This window comes from Pterocles gutturalis, unplaced genomic scaffold, assembly GCF_000699245.1.
Source record: "Pterocles gutturalis isolate BGI_N339 unplaced genomic scaffold, ASM69924v1 scaffold43653, whole genome shotgun sequence".
Classification (NCBI taxonomy): Eukaryota; Metazoa; Chordata; class Aves; order Pterocliformes; family Pteroclidae; genus Pterocles; species Pterocles gutturalis.
Window position 1 is genome coordinate 11,836 of NW_010119565.1, and position 22,672 is coordinate 34,507.

Below are 22,672 nucleotides of genomic sequence, written 5' to 3' on the forward strand. Positions count from 1 at the left end.
AATGTGAATTTCTTTCAGAGCAAGGCAGAAAATAAAAGAGAAAATATTTTGACTTGAGTTGCTAAAGTAGCAACAGTTATTAATATTTGTGAACTACTTCAAAGATCTCATAAGACCTGTCTTTTTAAAACACGTAATTTTAAGCAATTGGCTTTAGGCATATGTTAAGTAAAAGAACTGATTATTACAAGTTTTTTTTATATAAATTCTCTGCTGTACCTAGAATTAAGTTTTTTTTTAATAATGCACATAGCTTGCAGATGCATTTAGAAAGGATTAATGAAGTGACCTGTTACAGTCCAGACTTTTATGCTTAAATATTGCATCAGTATGATTTTTTTTTAAATGTAGGTCATGGGATTAGCATCAGGAAATGTGAGTATTTTGGCAACACAGGGACGCTGTCTTCCATGAAGACAGCTTGAGTTTGTTCACTGTTGGTGGCAGAAGGAAACAGGCCACTTGACTACAGAGCTGTTTATTGGAAGCATGTGTCCCTGCCATGATCTTAAGCATTGTTGTCTGCTGATTAGTATTCAATTTTGAGAAAGTGGTAAACTGTCCAAAAGGTTTATTTTAAAATACTTGTTAAAGGTAGAGAAGTGATGAGCCTTCAGGTCTCAAAAAATCGAGAACGTGCAAGCAAAAGCTGCTGGGTTATGCAAAGCACATATAGCTAGATATGGTTACAGGTATTTCTAGCTTGTGCAATTATTACTTTGTACTTGCACGCTATATTGAAAATGGAAATTTGTTAGCTCTTTAACCAGCTAATGTAACTGTTGCATAATGAGCATTAACACTTACCAACCTGGTATTCGCTCATTTTATGTGTACTTCACACTAATATATGGAAAAATGTCTACTGAGCACCATGACTGCTTCAGCTGGAAACTTCGCAATTCTTCAGCACAAGAAGAAGCCCATACCTCCCACAGAAATGGTCCAGCCATGCTAGCCTTTGCCTACAGGAGTGTTTTCAGTAAGTTTTCAAAGGAGTTGTATCATCTAGCATTGTCCCTGCTAGGGTAATCTATTTTGCAAACCTCATAGTCAAGTATTGCTTACTTTTCAAAGCTTATGTGCTTGGGAGTTATACACAGCAGATGATTCCCAGAAAGAAGACATAAAATAAATGAAAAGGGGTTTTATCCATTCACTCAAACATATTTAGATTTATGATTTTGTAGTTATTATTTTATACTTACATAGGCTGTCCTTCAGAGCTGCTCTTGTAGGAGGTGACAGCAAAGACTAGGCTTGGAATACGGATCTGTACTCAACAAGAAAAGTCTGAACCAGAATTAGCTCTTGGAGGGGAACATACGCACGCAGATATCAAAACATCCTTCAACTTTCCGGCTGGCTGTTTATGTTGGTAGCTAGGACCAAGCCATCAAATTGAGGACGTTTGGTGTTTTGTGTGTGTGGGTTTTTTTTTTTTGTATACAGAATAGCCTTGAAGCATAGCTTTAAATTTCAGACTTCTAATTACTGTTGCCTGGTGGCATAACTGGAATTTCATGTTGTTGGCAGTGATTTGGAAAGGTCGTGTAATCTCCTGGGCATCGAGGTACTGTTCTGAGATAACAATCAGCTATGTAAACTGTAAGAAATCATTTTAATAAACTAACCTGCAATTCCCAGTTTCACAGACGTTATCTCTACCATGTAGTTGATACGTTATAGTGGTGATAAGTGTTGGGTACCTGAACAGAAGTATCTGCATGCGAAATTAGTAACTGCCTGCCTACGTACAGCTGTACTTACCGGGTGTAGGATGCATCCCGTTCAGATGGGTGCACGTTGATAAGGAAGATATACCAGCACAGCAAAGTATTTGAAATTGTTGTTTTACCTTAGTAGTAATATTGATGTTTGCTGGTAGGTTTTTGGTTTTGTTTTGGGGTTTGTTGGTGTTTTTTTTCCTCCAGTGAAATAATCTCTGGTTGAGTGCCTTGGATAAAACAACTTTGTGCCACTCTTGCAAGAGGATGTATTATGCAAGAAAATTTTAAAATTCAGGTGGTGTAATGGTCATGGAAGCTAGTTTTTACTAGTGTTGATTGAGATCTGTTTTAAACTACGTTGATAAACCCCCTCAAAATAGATGTCTGTACAGAAGACTGCACATTGATAAAATCCCCCTCCAAGTGTTCCTCAGGCTGAACATGTCTCTCAGCCTCTCCTCATGGCCTTTTGCTGGTCCCTCTCCAGTAGCTCTGTCTCTCTTCTGCTGGGGAGCCTGGAACTGGGCGCTGTATCCTGTGATGTTAAAGTAAAATACTTTATGCTAAATGCTTTCCCTGCTCTTCAAAGTCCCTTTTCTTCCTTTCTTCACTGTTTTCTTCCCTGCTTTCCCCAACCTTGTGGAGAAGATTGTAGTCTCTTCTGCAGAAGAGTTGTCTTCATGTGAAGACTTATGTTCTGGTGGATGTTGGAGCTGAGATAATTTTTTAGGCTGGTTTGTCACCTCAGTGTGACTACTTCAGAATAAATCTTCAAAGAAAAAAAGAGTATTAGGCTGACAGCAGTTAGTGAGTACCTCTAGCAGGGAAGTTTTACCCAGAAATGATGATGCTTTTGCCTTCTGGAGTTACTCTCTTGCTTTTTAGTTCAAGCTGCTGTGCTGCTTCACTCGGAGCAGAAGGCTGCGGGAACGTGGGGACGCTGGGTACACCAACCATGTGTAGGGCTGGCTGAGCTCCAGGTGCTTTGGTATCATGGTTTAACCACTTGAACCGTGCCTAAAAGTATTCACTGGTACTTTTTGTTCTCTCCTGGTTTAGAAACCCCAGTTCTTGATGTTGAGAACCTCAAGCTCTGGGCTGAGCAGGGCTGTAAGGGCTGATTAAGGTGCAGTGTATGCAGCTTGTTACAAGAACTCTTTCTTTGCTAAACCAGTACTGCGGTGCGATGAATGACTTAGCCTGTAATTTTCATGTTGCTTTCACCAAGCTACATTTTAGCTAAAAATGGAAGCTTGTGGCAATGCAGAATTTTTTTTCTTGAGTAGCTTGTCTGCTTTTGTTCTTAAATGAGCTCCATTTTAAATGTAAAATAGAAAATATATCTCCGTCGCCAGGATTGCATTCTGCAGGCATCCCAGGGTGCTTTCAGCATACCAAACTGAACACTTAACCTGTTTTGAAAAATAAACTAAACTTTATGGAAAAGTTTGCTGTTATGCTCTTATTGCAGGCTCGTTAAAGTAGCTTTTTTGTTTTGTTTTTGTTTTTCTTTTTTGCAGAAGACATATGAAATCTGCAACACCTCTCCTGCATTAATGAGGGTGCAGCACAGGACAATAATGGTGTGTGTTTTGGCCTTTGCTATTGTGTATTCTGTGTGCTGTTAGTGCTCCAGCGTAATTTTACTTGTTTACATTTCAGGTAATTCTTTCAGAATTTCAATAGATTTCATTATCTCTGCAGTGTGGGCAATTTTTTTTCTGTCAAAACTTCTGAAAGTGGAATATAGTTAGTTGATCTTTTTTCAGAACTTAAAAGGGTCATGTTATGTCTTTGTGGGGGGATGGAGTTTGGCTTCTGAGTGCAAGTTACTGTTTTATGTCTAAAAGTGTGTTGTTCTGGCAGTGACAAAACTGCTTACACTGTGATGGTTTCATAATCACAGTATTAAACTGTTCATCTATAAATGAGCTCGGATGAGGATGACCCATATCCTAAGTAGCTTAACCTCCATACTAGATGCTGAAGTGGTTTGTAAATTTTCCAGCTAATAGTGAATGGTAAAATCAGAAAGACTCATTACACGTAAGCATTTCAGTTTAGGGTATATGAAGCTGTAGACTGGCTTTCTGATTTAAGATTATTTTGCTTCAGTACATTCTTGCTTTGTGCTTAGTCTTCCACTGTCTTGATGCAGCGGCTTTGAAGGTGCACACTCAGGTGTCCACTGACATCACCCGTAACTCTTGTCTTGCTGTGCGATAGAGACAGATCGCAGATATTTTGAATGTATAAGCAGATATTTTGAATGTATTTGTCAATGTTTCAAATTTTGGGGTGAGCCATAATTAATACTTTGTGCTTCCAGGGGGAAAAAATGTTCCAAAATTTTTTTACAGGAAATTTTTTCACCTTGCTACAAAGCCAATTCGTATGTTAAATCATTACAGTCTTCCAGACCACAAGTGTATGAGTTACTGAATGTGTCAATTTTTACTTTTTTGCTTTTTAATATCTTTAGTGATTAGAAGTCAGAACTCTTCTAGAAGAGTGTTGTGCTCTCAGTTGAGCTCATTAGTAGGAGGTTTATGTAACTTCTTTTGATAAAATAGATATCTTGATGCTTAACTGTGCTTAGAAAGCAAGCATACCTCAGAAACAGTATTGAGCAGAGATCATTTTGATGCTTTGAAAATGCAGATTTTGGGGGGACAGTGCAGTGAGAATTAGTCTTGTATGAGGGAGACAATATTTTGTTACAATCCTAAACTCTCTAATAGTATGGACTTCTGTATCAATAGGGGAGAAGAATTAATGATCTAAGCATTGCAAGAGCTTTCTTGGAAAAAGAATGTTAAAAGCTTCTTGACAGAGCAAGTCTTTTGGTTATGTTAGTATTATTAAAGCAATGCCCATTTCCTTCATGAAGACAAGCTGGCTGTTTAAGTTAGCTAACATAAAATAGTCTGTGCTGTGATAGTATTTTATTTTCTGCTAGATTTCTTAAGAAGTTGGTGTTACTTCTTGACAATTGTACTAATTCTGTGTTTTGGTTTTTTTACAGAATTTACATGTTTGACAGCAGAAGTTGGCTTTCTACTGTAGTGAGAGAAAACGTAAGTAGAGAAACAAGGTAGTTTTTTTTTTCTAGTGCTTAAGAAACTCATACCATCTTTAAGAAGTGGCTAACTTCAGGTTTTTATCTGTTAATCTGTGCAAACCTAAAGGACCTGTTTTCTATTTCAGCGTGTGTACGCTTATGTCAACAGGAAGGATTTTAGAATGGACAGGAAACCTGGTAAATAATAGATGTTAGTGCCTGCCTTCTTTCAGAAATGGAACTGGCAAAACAGAGGGAGACCATAGATGAAACTGTTTCATCTCAGTGGGGCAGGGAACTGTAATAAATAAAATGATGAGAATAGTTATTCTCTCATGAATGAGAAATTACTTATCTGCCACGTTTGACAAAAGAAGGCCAAATTTATTTTGAGCAAAGTGGCTCTTGTCAGAATGTTCTTTTTCAATGTGTCAGTGTTATTTAAACAGAACCTGAAAGTTTCAGAGTTTATATTCTGTGTAATCATAATTATTACTAATATTCTTTGAACAATGAAACCTCCATTACCTTCCAGACTATAACTTCGGTTGTTTTTGCCTCTTGTGAAGCCCCTTTGTCTTTAGGGAACATTACTAGTTAATCAAGTGTTTTGTAGAAAGTATTTCTAAAGTAAAATTTGTTACTTTCAATTACTAGATACTTACCTGTTTTTCAAAAAGCAAGCACCAAGCTAACCCCTGTCTCTTTCTCTAAACAAGTCTTCTGAAACTGAACACAGTGTTCCTGGTACCAGTGTACCGAGCTGGGTGTTAAGCTGATGTCTTTGAGCTATCCAGTGCATGTTCTACAGGGCTTTTTTTCCCTTCAAATAAAGTTTGTATCACAGAAGCTTGTGTCATTCTATACATTTCTTATGTTATGTACCTGTATACCTTTTCTATGATTTCTAACTTCTAAAATTCTATCTTTTTTTTTGGTGATCACCATGTCTGGAGATGTATGTACTTCAGGATCAGAAGGCACCCCTGAATGATTTTGTATTCTATTTTGGATCATGTAAATGAAAGAGAGAACACCTCAGATTCGTTCCACAAGCAATTCAGATCTTACTGTGTTTTCTATTGAATAAAAGTCAAATACAAATCAATATGTACTTCCGATTAAATGACAAAAAACCCCTCAGCTTTTCAAAGCCAATATGATGTCAAAACACTGGAACAAACAGTGCATTGTGCATAATTCCTTTGTCATTGTGAAAACGCACAAGCTGCTGTGCATGTTGCTAATAGGATTTATGGTATCTAATAGATTAGCACAGCTTCATTTAATCAGATGACCTGCTATGAGACTGTCTGGTAGGCATAACATGAACTCATTATTAAAGCTGTGAAGTTTTGGCTCTGTTTTTGCAAATGATGTGTTTTCCTTCTCTTCTGGCTGTTTTGTACATATCAGAGTGATGGGTATTAGCAGGGAAGATGCTGGGGGAAGAAATAGCAGACTGGTCATTTGGGAATAAGGTGGTTTGTCTAACTTTCTTATGAAATTTCTGTACTTGAGTAATAATCTGACAATATAAATTTAAACCTTCTTTATTGCCAGACTTGCCATCAACAGTGGCTTGGTGGGGTTACTTTACTTTTAGGTAGTAGTGACATGTAGTAAAAATACCTTGTAGCAAACAGAGTTTGGCCATCAAAGGGATAGAAGTTCTAAATATTTGACTCTAATGATAGTTGTGATTTCAAATCTGCATTCTCTCTTTTTAATCTGTAGAGATTATTTCCAGGTCAGGCTATTCAGGAGAGGATAGAGGACTCTGTTCTTTTTTATTATTTTTTTATGTGAATCGTGTGAGAAAAGGAAATAATGAAGTGTTCAGTGAGCATTGCCTCATTGCTGTTGCCAGGTAGCTTTAGAGGGGAATCATTTTTAATCTGAGAATATATGTTTGGATGAGTTGTATTCAACCCTTACCATTTCTCTTATAATGTGGGCAAGCGTCAGTCTATGTGTAAATGTGATGGCATTGGTTATACCTTGGTTCCAGTAACTAGACATAATTGGATAAACAGCTTGAGCTCTGGAGAGGACATTCAAGTTGTGACAATGGAATGAGTGAATTTGAGTTCTCCCTTAGCCTTGGAATTGCTCTGTCACTGTTTTCTGAGTAGTGAGCTTTACTGGGATCCTAAATATACCTCTATAGGCAGGAAGTATGTGGAAGTTTGGTAGATTTCATGAGGCTTTGTATTCAGTTCAAAGATTCTGTGTGGTCATTCAACATACAATTGATCGTCTGGACATATATAACTTTCCTCTTACATAGGCATATAGCTCATGTACCTTTGAGAAAAACAAACCCAGAAGTTGTTGGTTTGAGATGATTGACACGATGGATTCTTTTGACACAGTTGGATTGTGAGGTTTTATCATATATGGAAAGTAGCAGCTCAGGTGAAGTCAATACTTGATTTTCCTATGTGGGAAATAGAGGAACAAAGTGGCTCTTCTATGAGTAACTTGTAAGAAGAGATTAGAGACTTGGGTCATTGGGAGTAGTGAAGAATAGTAAACTGCCTTGCAAGTACACATATTGTCGTCCCTAGCAAGAAGAGAATTATCTGCAAGGTATACTTGTCAACAAGATTAGGGGGAATTAGGCTTAGAGCAGAGACACTTAAGCGCTTCAGCCCCTGGAAAGGTCTTGAGTGAGTTCAGCAAAGTGAATGTCTTATTCTTGAGAAGCCTGCCTTCAAGAACACAGTAACATATTCAAAAGAAGGTGAGGTAAGCATGAGTTTGGCTGCTATCTGTTTTTTCACAGCTGTGTTGATAATTTGGAAAGAAAAGAGTGTGGAACTTGAGTGACTTTTTGCATGAGGTTTGCTTGATTTAGAAATTTAGAAACTTCTTTCAAAAACCCAGAAATAGAAGCATCATCCATATCAATCTTACAGTTTTTCCTAGAAACCTTTTTAAATGAGATTAAATGCCTTTAGAACATGCCAAGACACTAAAATATATTATTTCATTATGTTCAGTTGTGCTAGTCTGTGATGAGTGTAAATTATACATTGAACAGGCTCTGCTTGTTACTTCTGTAATACAAATAAATCTTTATAAAAATTTCCCATGTATCAAGAATGAATATGGGTAAAAATATGTTTTCCCATATAGTTTCCTGACCTTACCTGTTGTTCTTTCTCTTTTAAAGATTTTATCTGAAAAGTACACGAGTATGGAACCCTTTATTTTCCCCCCCCCCACGGATCTCACATTTCTGCCATAAATTTCATTGCGTAAGACTTAGTGAAAAAGAAATAGAGGAACGGCCAAGTTGGTTGGCTGTCTGTCTCATAAATTTTTCAGTCTGCTTCAGAGAACTCCTATATTTTAATGCCCTTGGCTTCATTAGGATTTTTGTTTCCTGAGTGCTAGTGAGTTCAGTCATGTTGGCAGGAATTGGAACTTCCTGTTGATGTTGAAACAGCAGAGACTACAAAGGGAATGTGGAAATCTGGTTTAAACAATTCCTCTGGGTGCTGTCAGAAATGCAGTTCAGAGTTTGGAGTTGCTTGAAATGTGCAGAGGCTAACTTGTAACTCTGAAAGTGTATCTGACTTAAAGTTATGAGCTTGTTGTGTGCATAGATGATATTACAGGTGGGAAATACTTCAAGGGTTGTACAAGTTCAGCTACTGTCATGCAGCGAATATTGAAACAGGAGTCCTAGCAAGTGACTGAAGGTCGAGAACCATAGGAGCTGCTTTAACAATAGTAGTTGTTCAGTTCCTTGAACTCCTTGCTGCCTGTGATAATGGAGACGTTATCTTGCGCGTAGGTGTAAAGGTTTCTGTAGCATTGGTAAACCAGTTGTTCGTTAAAAGAAAGGGTTCTGTAAAACATTAGTGAGTGACTATCTTGATGTGGAGTTCACAAATTAAGCGTTTTAGGAGCCTAGCTGCTCAGTAGGTAGGGCAGGCTGTGTATGTGCATGTTTGACTAACTGCATGATAAAGTGCATTTATAAGACTGTTCTGAAGGTTGGGTTCCGTTAGTGTATTTAGTTAATTCTTACAGATTGTGAAGGAGTTGAGACTTGGAAGAGAAGGGAGGCAAAGTGCTGAGCTGGAGCACTGTTTTAAATTTGACATGTGCTGGGAACAGAACCTGTCTTCTGTGACAAGTATACATATAGGTACTGTGCTGGGCCTTTCAAAGTGAAGTGGAGGTTTTATTTGTGTGAAGGCAGACATGTATGTGCTGGTTAAGCTATGGTAGCCCATCAACAAGCAATGCGTATTTTCAGTTTCTTACAAGGCTGTATGTATGTTCCTGCTTCTGTGTTACTGCAGAGGACACCTGACACTATTGGGCTGCTCCATCTGGCTTTGCCATTTGTGGTAGTACCCTTCTGTGTGTGCTGTGTCGAGCAATAAGGCACAAGCATGCAATAAGCCTGTATGATTTGTTTTGAACTCAGTGTATGCAAATAAACCAGAATGATACTATAGGGTTTGGTTTCTGTGAAGTGAACTTCCTCAACATGACTTATTTTTCCTAGGATTGGTGTTCATCTCCTTAGTCCTCTTCCCGTTCCATACAAAGAAATTTTGTTTTACTTAAATGCGAGAGAATTCTATTGCATAGTGCACAAACTCTGGCAGAAATTAATTGGTGCTATTTTAAGCCATATGTTACAGGAGAACGTACCTGCTTTGACTGACATTGGATTATTCATCCTATTATATTTTTAAATAAAGCTGCATGTAAATCTTCAATGTAGCTACCTGCAACTCTGCAGCTGGAATGCTGGTGTCCTATATCTTTTATCTTAATCCCATCATTGAGTTGCTGTGACCTTGACCAGAACGCTGAAGTTTTGGATCATAACTTCTTTCTCTGAAATAGGAATGATACCATCTCTAAATTCCTTGTACTCTGTCTGGAGAGTCTGGTATTTGCTCAGTGGGAAATGGGCTTATATATTAACTTAGAGAATGGAAGAAATAGAGCTGGATATCAAAAAGCTAAAAGAACTGAAAATTAGCAGTTTATTCTTAAAGACAGTCTTTAGAACTTCTTCATTCCTTTATAAAGGACAAGAGTAGTGCATGCTATTTCACAGTGTGTAGGAACTACCCAGGAGCTGTCGACAGTGATGACTGCATGCTAAAAACTGTAGAGACCCAACCCCATAGTGTTTTGTCTTAAACATAGGATGAACAAAACATCTTGAGAAACAGAAGATGTGTTCAAAAAAAAAAAAGTGGTTATAGGATAATAAAACACTCTCGATGGGTTTTGTCTTAACTGGATTTTGGACTGAGCTGAACAAGCAATCTTAAAGGAGCTTAAAGATGACCCTGGAACCAGAAGAGAGAAAGAGGAGACCTAGTTTCACAACAAAGTGAAAGGGCTTTGAAGTTGTGGGAATGGAGGTTTTGAGATAGAAGCTAACTAAATTTCCTTTTCTAAAATATTTTGAGTTTCAGAGAAGAGTGTAAATGTGTACATGACGGCATGAAAAGATCTGACACTTGTTTCTTGAGGTCCTCAGTTTGCAATACTAGCTGCTATGAAGAGAGCTCTGGTCAGGTGGAAAAGCAATATTTAGAGAATGTTCAAGTCCTAACTCTTTTGAAACTTCTTTCCTTTTGACAGTGACTTTTGCTCTACTGCTTTACCTTGCCTTCACAATATATTCTTTGTTACTGTGGCTGGATAAAAATTGGGAAGTTATCCTCATCTTTCTCCTTGGGAAGGGCTCTAGGAAAGAAACAAAACCCACGTGCTTGCAAAGATAAATAAGCTGATTAAATCTTAACAGAATAATATGTAAAGCTGCTAGCAAAGCATTTGCTTTATTTAAAAGTAGAGGGTCAGTTCTGGCTAATAATTTTCTAAAAACATTACCAGTGTTTATTTATAAACTCCAGGTGCTCTATGTAGCATTTGAAAATGGAACCAACTATCTTGTTCTGCAGTAAAAGATAAACTTCATCAGCACGTTTCTTAAGCATCTTATATTGGTATCAAGCTGCAGAGATTTTAAAACAAAAAGTGTAAGAATAGCTGAGTTTTAGGAATGGAATGCTAGTGAAAATGCCAACAATATCTTCCTGGAATGGTGGCTTGTAAAGATAAGTCATATGCTTACTGGAATATGTATATATGCTTGGTGTGTTGGGAAACAGTCCAATGGTTGAGGAGCTCTGCAGGCAGTTGTTGAGGGTGTTCACTGATATGTTTTATTGAGCCTCTGTCTTGCTGGCTACAGAGTACAGCAGAGAGGGATATGTGTGATTAATTTGGTGTTTACTGATGGTAGGAAAATAGAGGGGAAAAACGTCTGTTGGCAGCAGTTTCTCAAGCTCCTCCCCTCAACCTAACATTCAAAAAATACTAGTTTTAGTCTGGCAACATGTTAATGTTAGAATCCATTCTGGAAATCTCAGGGAGATATTTTAGCAATTAACAAGTAAAATCCTGAACATTTGTGAGTGACCTTTTATCCAGATACAGAACATTTCTCGTAACTGCTGTGTTAAAGAGTGTTCGTAATAGGTCTTTTTACAGACAGACACTCGCAAAATGCTCTAAATACTTAGGGTGCTTACTCTTCGATGGGAGGATTCCTTCCTTACTCTATTCTTAAAACCTCCGGAGAAGTTCTGACTGTCATGTCTAATGTTAGTGTCATCTGCTGGTTCACTCTTGGGAGTTTCAGTTTGTACAAAAGTGAATCAGAGAAACACTAATGAAAAAAAGAATGTAAAAAAAGAGGCCTGGAGGAAAGTAGTAAGTCCAAATTATATTTTATTTACTGTGTCTGGAAAAAAGCTAAGCATATTTGTGTGTGGTAATGCCTTATTCTGAAGTGATTTCAGAGAAATATTTTCACCTATATTCCAGTACTCATAAATCAATCTGCTTTTTTGCAAGTGCTGTTTGAGGTGGTTGAAAGGATTTGTCTACTTGGGTAATTTCAAGATATGACTTCTACTAATTCTCATTATCATCACCTGTCTTTCAGATTTCTGGTTGTTTCAGAGGTGGCAGTGAAGCACACCTTTAGCACAGGAAAATGAGTGAGCTTGACCAGTTACGCCAGGAGGCTGAGCAACTGAAAAACCAAATCAGAGTATGTATCGTATCAGTGGATCTTGAAGGCACGGGACCGATCAATGGTCATTTGTGCATCTTCAGGAGAACAGAGATGGATGGAAATGATGATGCATTAAGTTAAATGTTTTCACAATGTTAAAGTTGATGTAGTGGATAGTTAGGGCAAGCACATGCAACTGCTCTAAGAAATTACTTTTTGATCTTAATTTTGATCTTAATATTGCTTGAAAATAATAGTTACACAAATAATGCACAAAATGGATTAGATAAAAATGAATGTTTACTGAAGTTTTTCTGAGCAAGACCATCGGACTTCTTCTGATTTCTCTAACTTTCTTCTGTTGCAGGATGCTAGGAAAGCATGTGCAGATGCCACCCTGGCTCAGGTAAGCATTTATGAGTTTAACATGAATTATGAAAATTTGTCTCCTTTACAAAAACAAAATGTGGTGTGAGAAGGTAAGTGAATCTTTTTTTCCTCCTTTATCAGGTGTTTTTTTTTTTTTTTGCTTTTAGGTGGTTTCTTCCAGAAATAAGTACATTGGTGGTTTGTCTAGTTTCTGAGAGCGGTAGCCTTGAGCAGTGGTTTCTTTAAGAAGTGACTCAGGGCACATTCTGCTGCTTAATGGAGAATAGTGCAGGGGAGCCCCAGCGTTCTGCCACGGATGTGGTAGTGGTACAGTTGCATTACCATGATAATCTGAACCTTAAGACCTGCTGTGGTTAACCTACTTACTAATTTCCACACGATGCTTCACTTCGGTCTGAACTGCTTCTGAACCTGAGCTAACACCTTTGCATTTTGATCCTATTGGCTTGGCTTCAGTCAACATTAACTTGAGGAAAGGGAAATCTGTACTCTGTAGTACATCTCATGGATATAAGTTGGGGGTTTTTTCTAGAAATCTGGTAGGAATTTAGACTGAAACAGATTATTATGGCCTTGGAGGAGGTGGCAAGCCTTTGCTGCTTTTTTTCTAGATAGATATAACATGGATCAGTTTACTCTTGTCACCTACTTCAGTCCATTTGCCTGAATGTTGACTATTAATCCTGTGTAACACCATTCCTATTTCAGATCACAGCCAATATTGACCCAGTGGGGAGAATTCAAATGCGCACTAGAAGAACACTCCGGGGACACCTGGCTAAAATTTATGCAATGCATTGGGGAACTGATTCCAGGTGGGTGCTAGTGATACAAAATTGGACCACTTGGCTTCGCTGTTCTTTGGAAAGTTGAGTGCACAGGACCTTGTTATTTTCCTATTCCTACCACTAGGAACCACTAATTCCAAGAGAACTCGGGCAACCAAGAGAATTCAGAAGCACTTAATATATTTTAAGGCATACTAATGGCAGCAAACTTTCAAACTTCAGTTAAAAGCATATGTTGCTTCTTCCTTGCAGGAACAGATTGAAAAAAAAAATCCCTTTAGGTGTTTTTAAGTTACAGCTAAGGAGTTTAAGTTACAGCTAGCCTCTTTCTATTCAGCAGAGATTTTTCAAAGGAAGCTTTATGTCATTAAAGTTACCTTCTTACCAAATTTGTGTAAACAAGCTGCCCCTTACGAAAGAACTGCGTGAACTTGTGTGTACGCATACAGTAAATACACTCGAGCAAAACAGCCAAGTGCTTGATGAAGTAGACAGCATGTATCATGAAGATGAAAAACAATTTCTGATGTGTTTATACTTTTAGTTGCTGAATTGCTTAGTTCTTAAAAATCAGAATGAACACAATTGTTACTTTGAGCTAAACTTCAGTGTTTTGTACCTTAGTTCTCTATGTGGAAGGAGCTATTTTTTCACAGATATGTGGAATTCATTGCTTCAGGCATCTCTTCGGCATATAGCTTATTTAAAAGACAGGGATTCAATTTCTTGTTTGAAAAAAGTGTTTCAAGATATCTCTAAACTATAACCTAGAGCAAAAACAATTAATGCAAAGAGCCTGTAGTACTTCAGTGATTGCACTGTATTGTTCAGTTTGGAAATGGTCAAAAGAAGATGCACAGAACAGGTTTGAATACCACATTGGAGTGTTGTATCCTAAATTTGATAGTGTGATTTCCAAACTCAGTGAATCTGAAGCCTGTGTGTAGAACACAGAAGCACTGATTGCACATAAGTTTTCTCCCTGTTTCAAGACACAGATGTTATTTACAAGGCTGTAGTTTTTTTATGGAGTCAGAATGTGTGAACATGTAGGTGTTACATCACACGTTTCTATCATATTTAGCATTGAAATTGAATACTTGGAAAATTATTTTTCTAGTGCTAATAAGCACAGTGAGGCATTACCCAATTCACTTAAATGGTTTCAAGTACCTGGGCCTTGATAGTGGAGACAAATGCCATCACAAAGGTGTTCCTCCTCCTCTTCCTGCAGTGATTGTGTTTACCTCCTGTTTCCTCTCTAGGCTTCTAGTTAGTGCTTCCCAGGATGGCAAACTTATTATTTGGGACAGCTATACTACAAACAAGGTAAGAGGTCAGATTTAAGCATAGCCATGGTAATTTGTTGTCTGCAGTTAAGTATTAAAAGACTTGATACATATAAAGTGTCATCACTTTCTCTCTGTAATCATATGATGTCATTCAGGTTTACTTTTACTTTCATACGACAGTGATTGGCATTTACGGGTTGTGGTTACTGTTATCAGGGCTATCGATAATTCACATGTTGCCCCTTTGAGTTAGGTTGACAGAGCTGCTTAAGTCTGCCCAGGAGCATGGAGCTGACTTTATTTCAAGTAAATTTGCACTTGAGCAGCTGGCATGCTACAGAGGAGAGGGAAGCAGAAACAAACAACTGCAGCAGCAACACCTAAAGTTGGGATTGTTGTTGAATCCCAGTTGTGAAACTAATGGATCCATAACTGTTCACAAAATAAAAATAAGCCCTCTCTTTTTTGCCAGTATTGCGTGAAATATCACAATATATAAGGATATGATCCCTCTCTTAAAGATGTTATGAACAAATCTGAAGGATGAATGCAACGAGTTAACAAGACAGAACAGGTTTAGTTTCAATAATTTTTAAAATCAAGTTCTTTGAGGACAGAATCACAAGGAAACATGGGGTAGTTATTTAAATATGAGGCTTGATTACAGTGGGTTTCCAAAGAAGGATTTAAATGGCAGTGAAAGTGGTGATTTCCTTTCTTGTTCGTTCATAGCATCTAAGCCTGGAATCGGCAGTTTTGCTGACTGCACTTGGAAGTCAATATTTTCCTGAACCTATAATAAACCAATAGTAATCAGAGCCCTGAAATGAAATAATTTACTTTTTAGCAAAATTGCTGATTAAACTGGATTCAGGAAAGGCAAATCAGAGGTTTTAATTATGTCATTACTTGGTCTGACGAGCTATATATGCAAGTTGCCTTCAAAATAGTTTGATATGCAAACAGACTTTTTTTTCCCCGCTGTTTTTCTTCTTTTGCTAAAAAGATGATGTATAGTTTGAGAGACAGGTGAAAAACCTCCTGCTGGTAAATGATTGAATCAGTTGTTTTGCAGATGAAATACCTTAATGTCTCGATTTCAGGTGCATGCTATTCCCCTGCGTTCATCTTGGGTCATGACTTGTGCATATGCTCCTTCTGGAAATTATGTGGCTTGTGGTGGTCTCGATAACATCTGTTCCATTTATAACTTGAAAACTCGTGAAGGGAATGTACGTGTCAGCCGTGAACTAGCTGGTCACACAGGTGAGTGCCTGTTCAGAACGATCCAAGTTACCGAAGCACATGGTGAAGATGTTTTTTACAACATCTTTTAAATATAATTTCCTAATTAAAAAGATATGCTTCACTGTGCACATTTATTTCTTGGGGGGGACCTTAGCTGCATACTACCTGCTTTTAAATGGCTTTCTCTCCCACCTTTTTAAAAACTTTCAGGATGACACTCTTTGAACAACAGAATTGTAATGAGAACATGTTTTAACTTTTCATAAGCAAGCCTTCTGAGGGAGCTATTTTTTTTCATTGCAGAGGTTTGAGTTCTCATTGCTTCCTTTTCTGTTTTTCCTTCTCTCCTTTCTCCCCAAAATACAGTAGCTTAATTTTTGCTTTCAGTTTCTGTTTGTAAAGTGGACTGTCTTGTGATTGATGAGAAGAGACAGGCAGACTTGTAGGCTTTGCCTGGTGAATTAGGGTGCAAACCGTAGCTGCAGAGTTCTTAGTGATAGATGAAGAAAATTAGTGTATTTAGGTGAGGAGGATTGTAGAAACACAGGCATTAGAGTTTTTGAAGCAAGAAAGTCCCTCATGGTGCTTAAAAGTGAGTGTTTTAAATGTGGGGGATGAGTGGAAATTGCCAGTGGTGTATTTCAGGCTATATAGTAGTTCTTGCTGCATTTTCAGGAGAGGAGGAAGCAACATATAAGCAAGGCAGTATGCAATGTGAAGAGTAATCTCTGGTCTTATTCATCAACTTTCATTTTGTTTTTAGGATACTTGTCATGCTGTCGTTTCTTGGATGATAATCAAATTGTGACCAGCTCTGGCGACACCACTTGGTAAGCTGTAAAATCTTGATACGATTGCTAGTAATGACTTTTCGCAGCTATACTCTATTATTGAAGGAAACTTTACTCCTTGTAAACCTGATAGTTATCCAGAAGACTAAATGTTATTAATCATTGTTCATATGTCATGTTTTTACTAGTAATGGAAAATTTGGACTTTCAGACTTGTTATCTTTGGCTGCTTAGTTATGCCCATGTTCTAATGAACCTGACCTAATTCTCTGTGCTAGGATGGTATGGGATTTTTTTTTTAATATAACTATTTGGCTTTCAGAAATAAGTGTACTAGACTAGTGACTTTTCTCAGTCTTGTTTAGTATTCCCTATTTATTACTTTAGAAGTCATATTTGGGTTTTTCTAATAGAGAATTTAGTTTATGTTGTTATTCAGAAGAGTTCCTAGAAGATATTCTGCACTGACAGTAGATGGGGTTTTTTGAGGAGAATATAGGTGTATGTCTTAATAAATACCAGCTTCTGAATGAAAAATTATCTCTATCTCTTTTTCGTAGATTTTTCTATTATATCTAATTCTTAAGAGCATTAAACTTCTCCTAAGCAGCAGTTCTTATAGCAAAGGTTGTCTAATAAATATCTTTCTTACACGGTGTCAGTCTCTTTGAACGCCCATCTGTGAGTCCAGTGATTCCAAGCAGCTGCTTCAGGAGTTACTGTAGTAACTCCACAGTTGTCTGGATAGCAGTTAGTCCACTTCCTTTCAGCCAGGCTTCAAAGTGCAGTCATCTTTTACTTGCCCAGCGCAAATCTGACACTGGTGTGTCTGGTTTACAGAGGAGTTACAGAAATCAAAAATCCTTAATCTTCCTTAAATGTTTAGACCTCTTGTTAGGCAGGTGATAGCCAGTGAGTTTTTTAAAAATGAGAAATGCTGAGTCAGCTTTTGCTGTGACCTTACCATTGCCATTCACAAGAACCTTTTGTATAAACAGCCATGAGTGTTGGTCATTTAGTTTTCTGCTTTGTTTTTCAATTTAAAACACCCAATATCTTAAAATTCAAGACAGCTTTAAAAATCTTCTGTGCACAATTATCCTGTAATGTAGACAAATAGTTAACAAAGATTTTTTTTTTCTGCTCTCAGTATATTTTTTGTTAATACTTTATGGAGTTTTACTTTTTTAGCAGTGATATAACTCAACAGGTTTAGACAAGAATTGCTGTCTAGACCTGATGATGCACAAATGTGTTGATTTTTGCCTTTTTAATTATTCTTTCAAGTGCTCTTTGGGACATAGAAACTGGTCAGCAGACAACTACATTTACTGGGCACACTGGGGATGTCATGAGCTTGTCTCTTGCTCCGGATGCTCGGTGTTTTGTTTCTGGTGCCTGTGATGCCTCTGCCAAACTGTGGGATGTTAGAGAAGGAATGTGTCGGCAAACCTTCACTGGCCATGAGTCGGACATCAATGCCATCTGTGTATGTATCAACGTGAACAGGTGACATGGGATTTAAATTTATTTTTTGATATTTCTCTGGTCTCAGCTCATAAGCGTTTACTCTATTATTGCATATTTTGTTTAATTAATAGTTCTTGTAACTGGGGAAAGTACCTGAAATTTGTACAACTTCAGATCCACTGTGGTAAATGCAAACAGTGGCTGCTCTTCACATGTTCTTAATTCATTTGCTGGTTTTGCCCATATCCCAGCAGTGGAGAGATGTATACTCTTCTGCTTTCATTTCCATTTGGTCTGTACACAATGGTATATTCAATGAGACAGCGGAATCAAGTCTGAAATCATGTCTTTTTTTCCTTCCCCCCCTTCCTCATTGAAGTTCTTCCCAAATGGCAACGCATTTGCCACAGGCTCGGATGATGCTACGTGCAGGCTTTTTGATCTTCGGGCTGATCAGGAACTTATGGTTTATTCACATGATAACATCATCTGTGGCATCACCTCTGTAGCATTTTCCAAGAGTGGACGTCTCCTCCTAGCTGGTTATGATGACTTCAACTGCAATGTCTGGGACACGCTGAAAGCTGATAGAGCAGGTAAACTTTTTTGGTTTTAAATATTATAAACACAGTGTGACCTACTGAATGTGTGAGTTGAGTCATACACACAGACCTGTCAGCATTCCCTGTCTCAGTTCTGGTTTTGGGTGACCAATGACCCATATTAATGCTGTTTCCACAGTAAATTCTAGGTACTTCTGTTAGCTCTGGCAGCTGGCTTCTGCTGCAGAAGTGAATAATTCTGCGCTGAGGCTTAGACACTTGTATGGATTTAATGGGATCTGGAGATTAATGGTGTAACTCACGCAGCATTCTGTGTTGGATAACAGTAAATGGAGGGGAAGAGCCAAAAATATGAATGAGAGTCCTATGGGCAGTGTAATTGATGTAGAAAGATTCATTTTAAGTCTGTGAAGAATATCCGAGCTCTCTGCTGTGGACTGGAAAGATCTTGGACATAATTAAGTTTTTTTTTTACCTTCTTGAAACAGTTAAAGGGTGTAGAGGAAAATGTTGGCTCCCTTAATTTTTCTGTTTAGTGTCTCAATTCTTTTTTTAATGGTACTATAACTGAATTGTAGCAGATCTCCATATTGACAAATAGATTGTATGTAGGAGTTTAAGCCTTGTAAGTGCTTGTAAGCGTGGTAAGATAAAATTAGATGAAAAATGCTTTAGTGTTCATAACATAATTCAGCGTAACTTCTTATTTTACACATTTAAAAAAATTGTAAAATCTAACTGATCTTTATCATTATGGAGAGGAAATACCAAGAGCGATGCAATGCATGGTTAAACTGTGTTTATTGCTGTGACACTGTCAGCAGAATTTTCAGGTCTGTGATTTTGCAACTCACGAGAAACCAATAAAGGTCATAATGTGGGGAATATACAAGGAAAATTTAGGAGTAATTCACTTATTGAATTATAAAACCAAAAGCATTTAAAAATTCCAACCATGTTTGCTCAGGATTTTTGAATGTATAGGTTGACTAATCCAAGCATGTGTGCCTCAGTGTTACTTGAACTGAAATATGAAATCACCGCAGTAATGTAACGTGTTTGTTACATGTTCTTATTTCTAGGTGTCCTTGCTGGTCATGATAACCGTGTCAGTTGCTTAGGCGTGACTGATGATGGTATGGCAGTGGCAACAGGATCATGGGACAGCTTCCTCAAGATCTGGAACTGAAGTAGGTAGGTAACCAATTAATTAAGGCTCTCCTTGTTTGGTATTAAGAATGCTTTCATTTCCAGGCCCAAGAGTGCTGTTTTACTGATGCTGCAAGCTTATAGTTCAGATTAGGAAAGTCACTGAAGGAAAAAAAATCAGTTTGTTTTTTTTAGGAGGCTATTTGTTTAATGTATGCAATGACATTTTTATGATGAACTATTTTGGAATATTTTATTTTCCTTAGTGATGACTGTACGATCTTTTGAATCCGGGTTGACAAATAAATGGCGTTCTTGAAAATGGCGAGATAATGGCTAAATGCGTCAGTGGGTAGCAAGAGCAAAGCTTGAAACTTGATTACAGTTTATCCAAGTGCAACTCTTAATAAATCTTTCTGTGTGTCAGAAGGGCGGCGGACTCCATGACTGGAAGAAGTTTCCAACGGTTGAAAATTAAAAATGATAGCATATCCAATCCAACCATACTAACTTGGACCCCCATCCTCCCCAACTTCAAAGGGCAAGATCTTTTCCGTCTCCTGTTGCTGAAATGAAGAGCACAATTACCTTTCCAAGAAGAATTTCTGTGTTGTAAGCAAAATGAAATTGTGCATTCCTTTTGGGACCATTTTTTTTGTCTTGAGAATTTAAAAATGAAACACTATCATAAAAGCATGACCAGAAAATAAACTTGAGCATAATTGTGAAACAGTTAGCTTTCACTGTAGTTTCCAAGTTGAAGTTAAGGACTTTATCTCACACACTTGCAAATTTTAAAGTCATGTTTGTAGCAGGATTTTTTTCAAGTTTCCTTTTTAAATACATTTCTTTATGTATTTAATTGAGCAAAACAAGGGAGTCCTAGCCCAGAGCATCTGGGGGTTGTTAACGCTGTAAATTTAGTCCCTCATTTTTTTTATTTTATTTTCTAGTATCACAGATAATTGTTGCACAAAACTTGGCATATATAGGATAATGTTAAGCAGTAAGGTAACCAAGCACATGCTGTAAAAGGTAATGAATGCTTGTTTAAAGAATCCTTTCACCTTTTATGGATAACAAATGCAATCCTTGGTCCCTCCTGCCCCCTCCTTTTTTCACCACACTGATTTTTTTAATCTGTTTTGGTTTTGTCCACTTGGAAGGGCAGTTTATATATCCTAACACTATCATGTAAGTCTCAACAACCAGGAATCTCTGTTTTCAAAAGAGACCTATCCTACACTTGGGTATTGAGTCAATTCTTTGTGTATGAAATGATGTACAAATCAATGTTTTGAAAATAATGATCTTGAACTTTCTAAGTTAAACAAAAAAAAAAACCTTTTTTGATTGTTTGCCATATTGGGTGGGTTTACTCTTAGAATCGCATGCTGTAGAAATGCTAAAAAGTGCATATTGGACTAAGTCCTTAGATGTTTTTTCTTTGAAGAAATAACCTGTTTAAAAACTGTAACCATTGTCGCTGTATTCATTTATTGTTGCTACTCTGTGCATAAATCTATGAAGAACTCAAGTACAAAGCTATGCACGTTTTGGAGTAGCGTGATAAGTCACTTTTTTTTTTTAAAGAAACAGCCTGTTCAAACAATCGCTGTCAAAGATTCTGGGGTGTGGGAGGAGGGAACCTAGACCATCTTCTTTATAAATCAGTTCCTCACAGCCAGTTCCTCTTGTAGGATGAGTCCTTTGCATCTGATCAGAGTCATTTTTGTAATGAGCAGGTTTTCCTGGCTTTCTTATCAAATAAAATGTTAAAAGCAGCAGTGTTTGGACAGCAGATTGTTCTGTTAAACTTTCCTATCTTCTCACTGTATCCAGAAATGCTCCTTCCTAGCAGCAGTAGTAGCTTTCTCCATTTTGTTTTTTCTGCAACATTCTGTACAAAAATGTGCTGTAATTGTGCGTTAGGCCTGGATTTGGCATAAAAGATGAATTCCCTCTTACTCTCTTTCATGAAACTACTCTGTAGAGCTTTCTCCACGCCCTGTATCCCCCTTCACCTTTTGTATTTAATTTTAAAGTCAGTGTACTTCAAGAAAGCTGGATGCAAGATAGATACTATATTAAAATGTAATGTTATTTAAGATGTAATAAAGCAGTTTGACATGAGTTTTGACTGATCTGTTTTGCAGCTTATTGTCCAACCCACAAAACAGCTTCTGGCAGGATTTGAGTTACGAAATAAACGTATGAGAGAAGTGTATGCTGCCCCAAAACAAATTGTTCAGTACGTGGAAACGACTTGGATTTTTAATGGTTAATTGGGTGGAGTGTGCGGTGTGTTACAAAGCGGGTATTCACGGGAAGGGATGTGGGTTTCATTTTAAAGCTAAAAGCAGAGTTTGCAAGATGAACTAAAACCCTCAGGAGATTTTTGTTATTGGAAAGGTGTTGCCAGCAGTACCTGAAAATGTGTGTTTAAATGTGTGTTTAAATGTGCAATACATCCTAACACTGAATGGCAAGTATGCAGAGCCTAGTGGCTGCAGGCATTTTGCTTCCTCCATTCTTAAATATTTCAGATGACGTATCTTGGGTTGATTGCTAGAGCTACTCGAGAGCTTAATAAAAAATTGCTGGCAGCTCTCTGAGCTCAAACTCCCAATGAAAGTAGCCGGTATGATTCATGCGGTATACATCACAGAAATGCTTTGGGGAATATGAGAGTGTAACACCTGAAGCAGGAAATCAGAGCAAAATGTTTAGTAACTTATTTTAAAACTTTGTGTCCTTTAATAGGAAAAGAATTGAGTGGAACAGCTCTTGTTATTGCCATTTGAGGATCTGGCCAAATAAGCCCTGTTGTCAGTTAGCTGTCTTTGCTGTAGGTATTGAGAAGGGTAAGTAGTTGTCATTTTAATGCTTAGTAAGAACAAAGTCTCCACAGGGCAAAATTGCACCTAGAAAAAAAAAAATGTACTTTATACCCACAGAAGCAAATTCTTGAAACAAGAGGTATTGAAAGGCCATTGGTTTAACCACTTGGTATTGGTCCCACCTGATGATTTTGATTTGTATTTTTAGTGGGTAAAGTATATTTTCTTGTTCTGACCTAAAAAAAAAATGTGGATTTTCCCTTATTTCATATCAACTA

General features: G+C 37.5%; 1 protein-coding gene across 1 annotated transcript; it reads left to right on the top strand.

The window, feature by feature from the left end:
• The first annotated feature begins 3,254 nt into the window (after window positions 1-3,254).
• Window positions 3,255-21,687, top strand: GNB1 (guanine nucleotide binding protein (G protein), beta polypeptide 1). Its single transcript, XM_010076611.1, has 12 exons — window positions 3,255-3,313; window positions 4,756-4,807; window positions 11,792-11,899; window positions 12,231-12,269; window positions 12,962-13,068; window positions 14,307-14,370; window positions 15,437-15,599; window positions 16,345-16,411; window positions 17,660-17,861; window positions 18,222-18,438; window positions 19,488-19,595; window positions 19,982-21,687. Exons 3-11 carry the CDS (start codon window positions 11,843-11,845, stop codon window positions 19,592-19,594), a joined length of 1,023 nt encoding a protein of 340 aa, XP_010074913.1. The 5' UTR covers window positions 3,255-3,313; window positions 4,756-4,807; window positions 11,792-11,842; the 3' UTR covers window position 19,595; window positions 19,982-21,687.
• The last annotated feature ends 985 nt before the right edge of the window (window positions 21,688-22,672 follow it).

Bases quoted from the DNA above. Each gene is read 5' to 3' on its own strand.
- GNB1 (XM_010076611.1), top strand. From the start codon at position 11,843: ATGAGTGAGCTTGACCAGTTACGCCAGGAGGCTGAGCAACTGAAAAAC. The intron at 11,900-12,230 runs GTATGTATCGTA...CTTCTGTTGCAG, and splicing joins AACTGAAAAACCAAATCAGA to GATGCTAGGAAAGCATGTGC. The intron at 14,371-15,436 runs GTAAGAGGTCAG...TCTCGATTTCAG, and splicing joins ACAGCTATACTACAAACAAG to GTGCATGCTATTCCCCTGCG.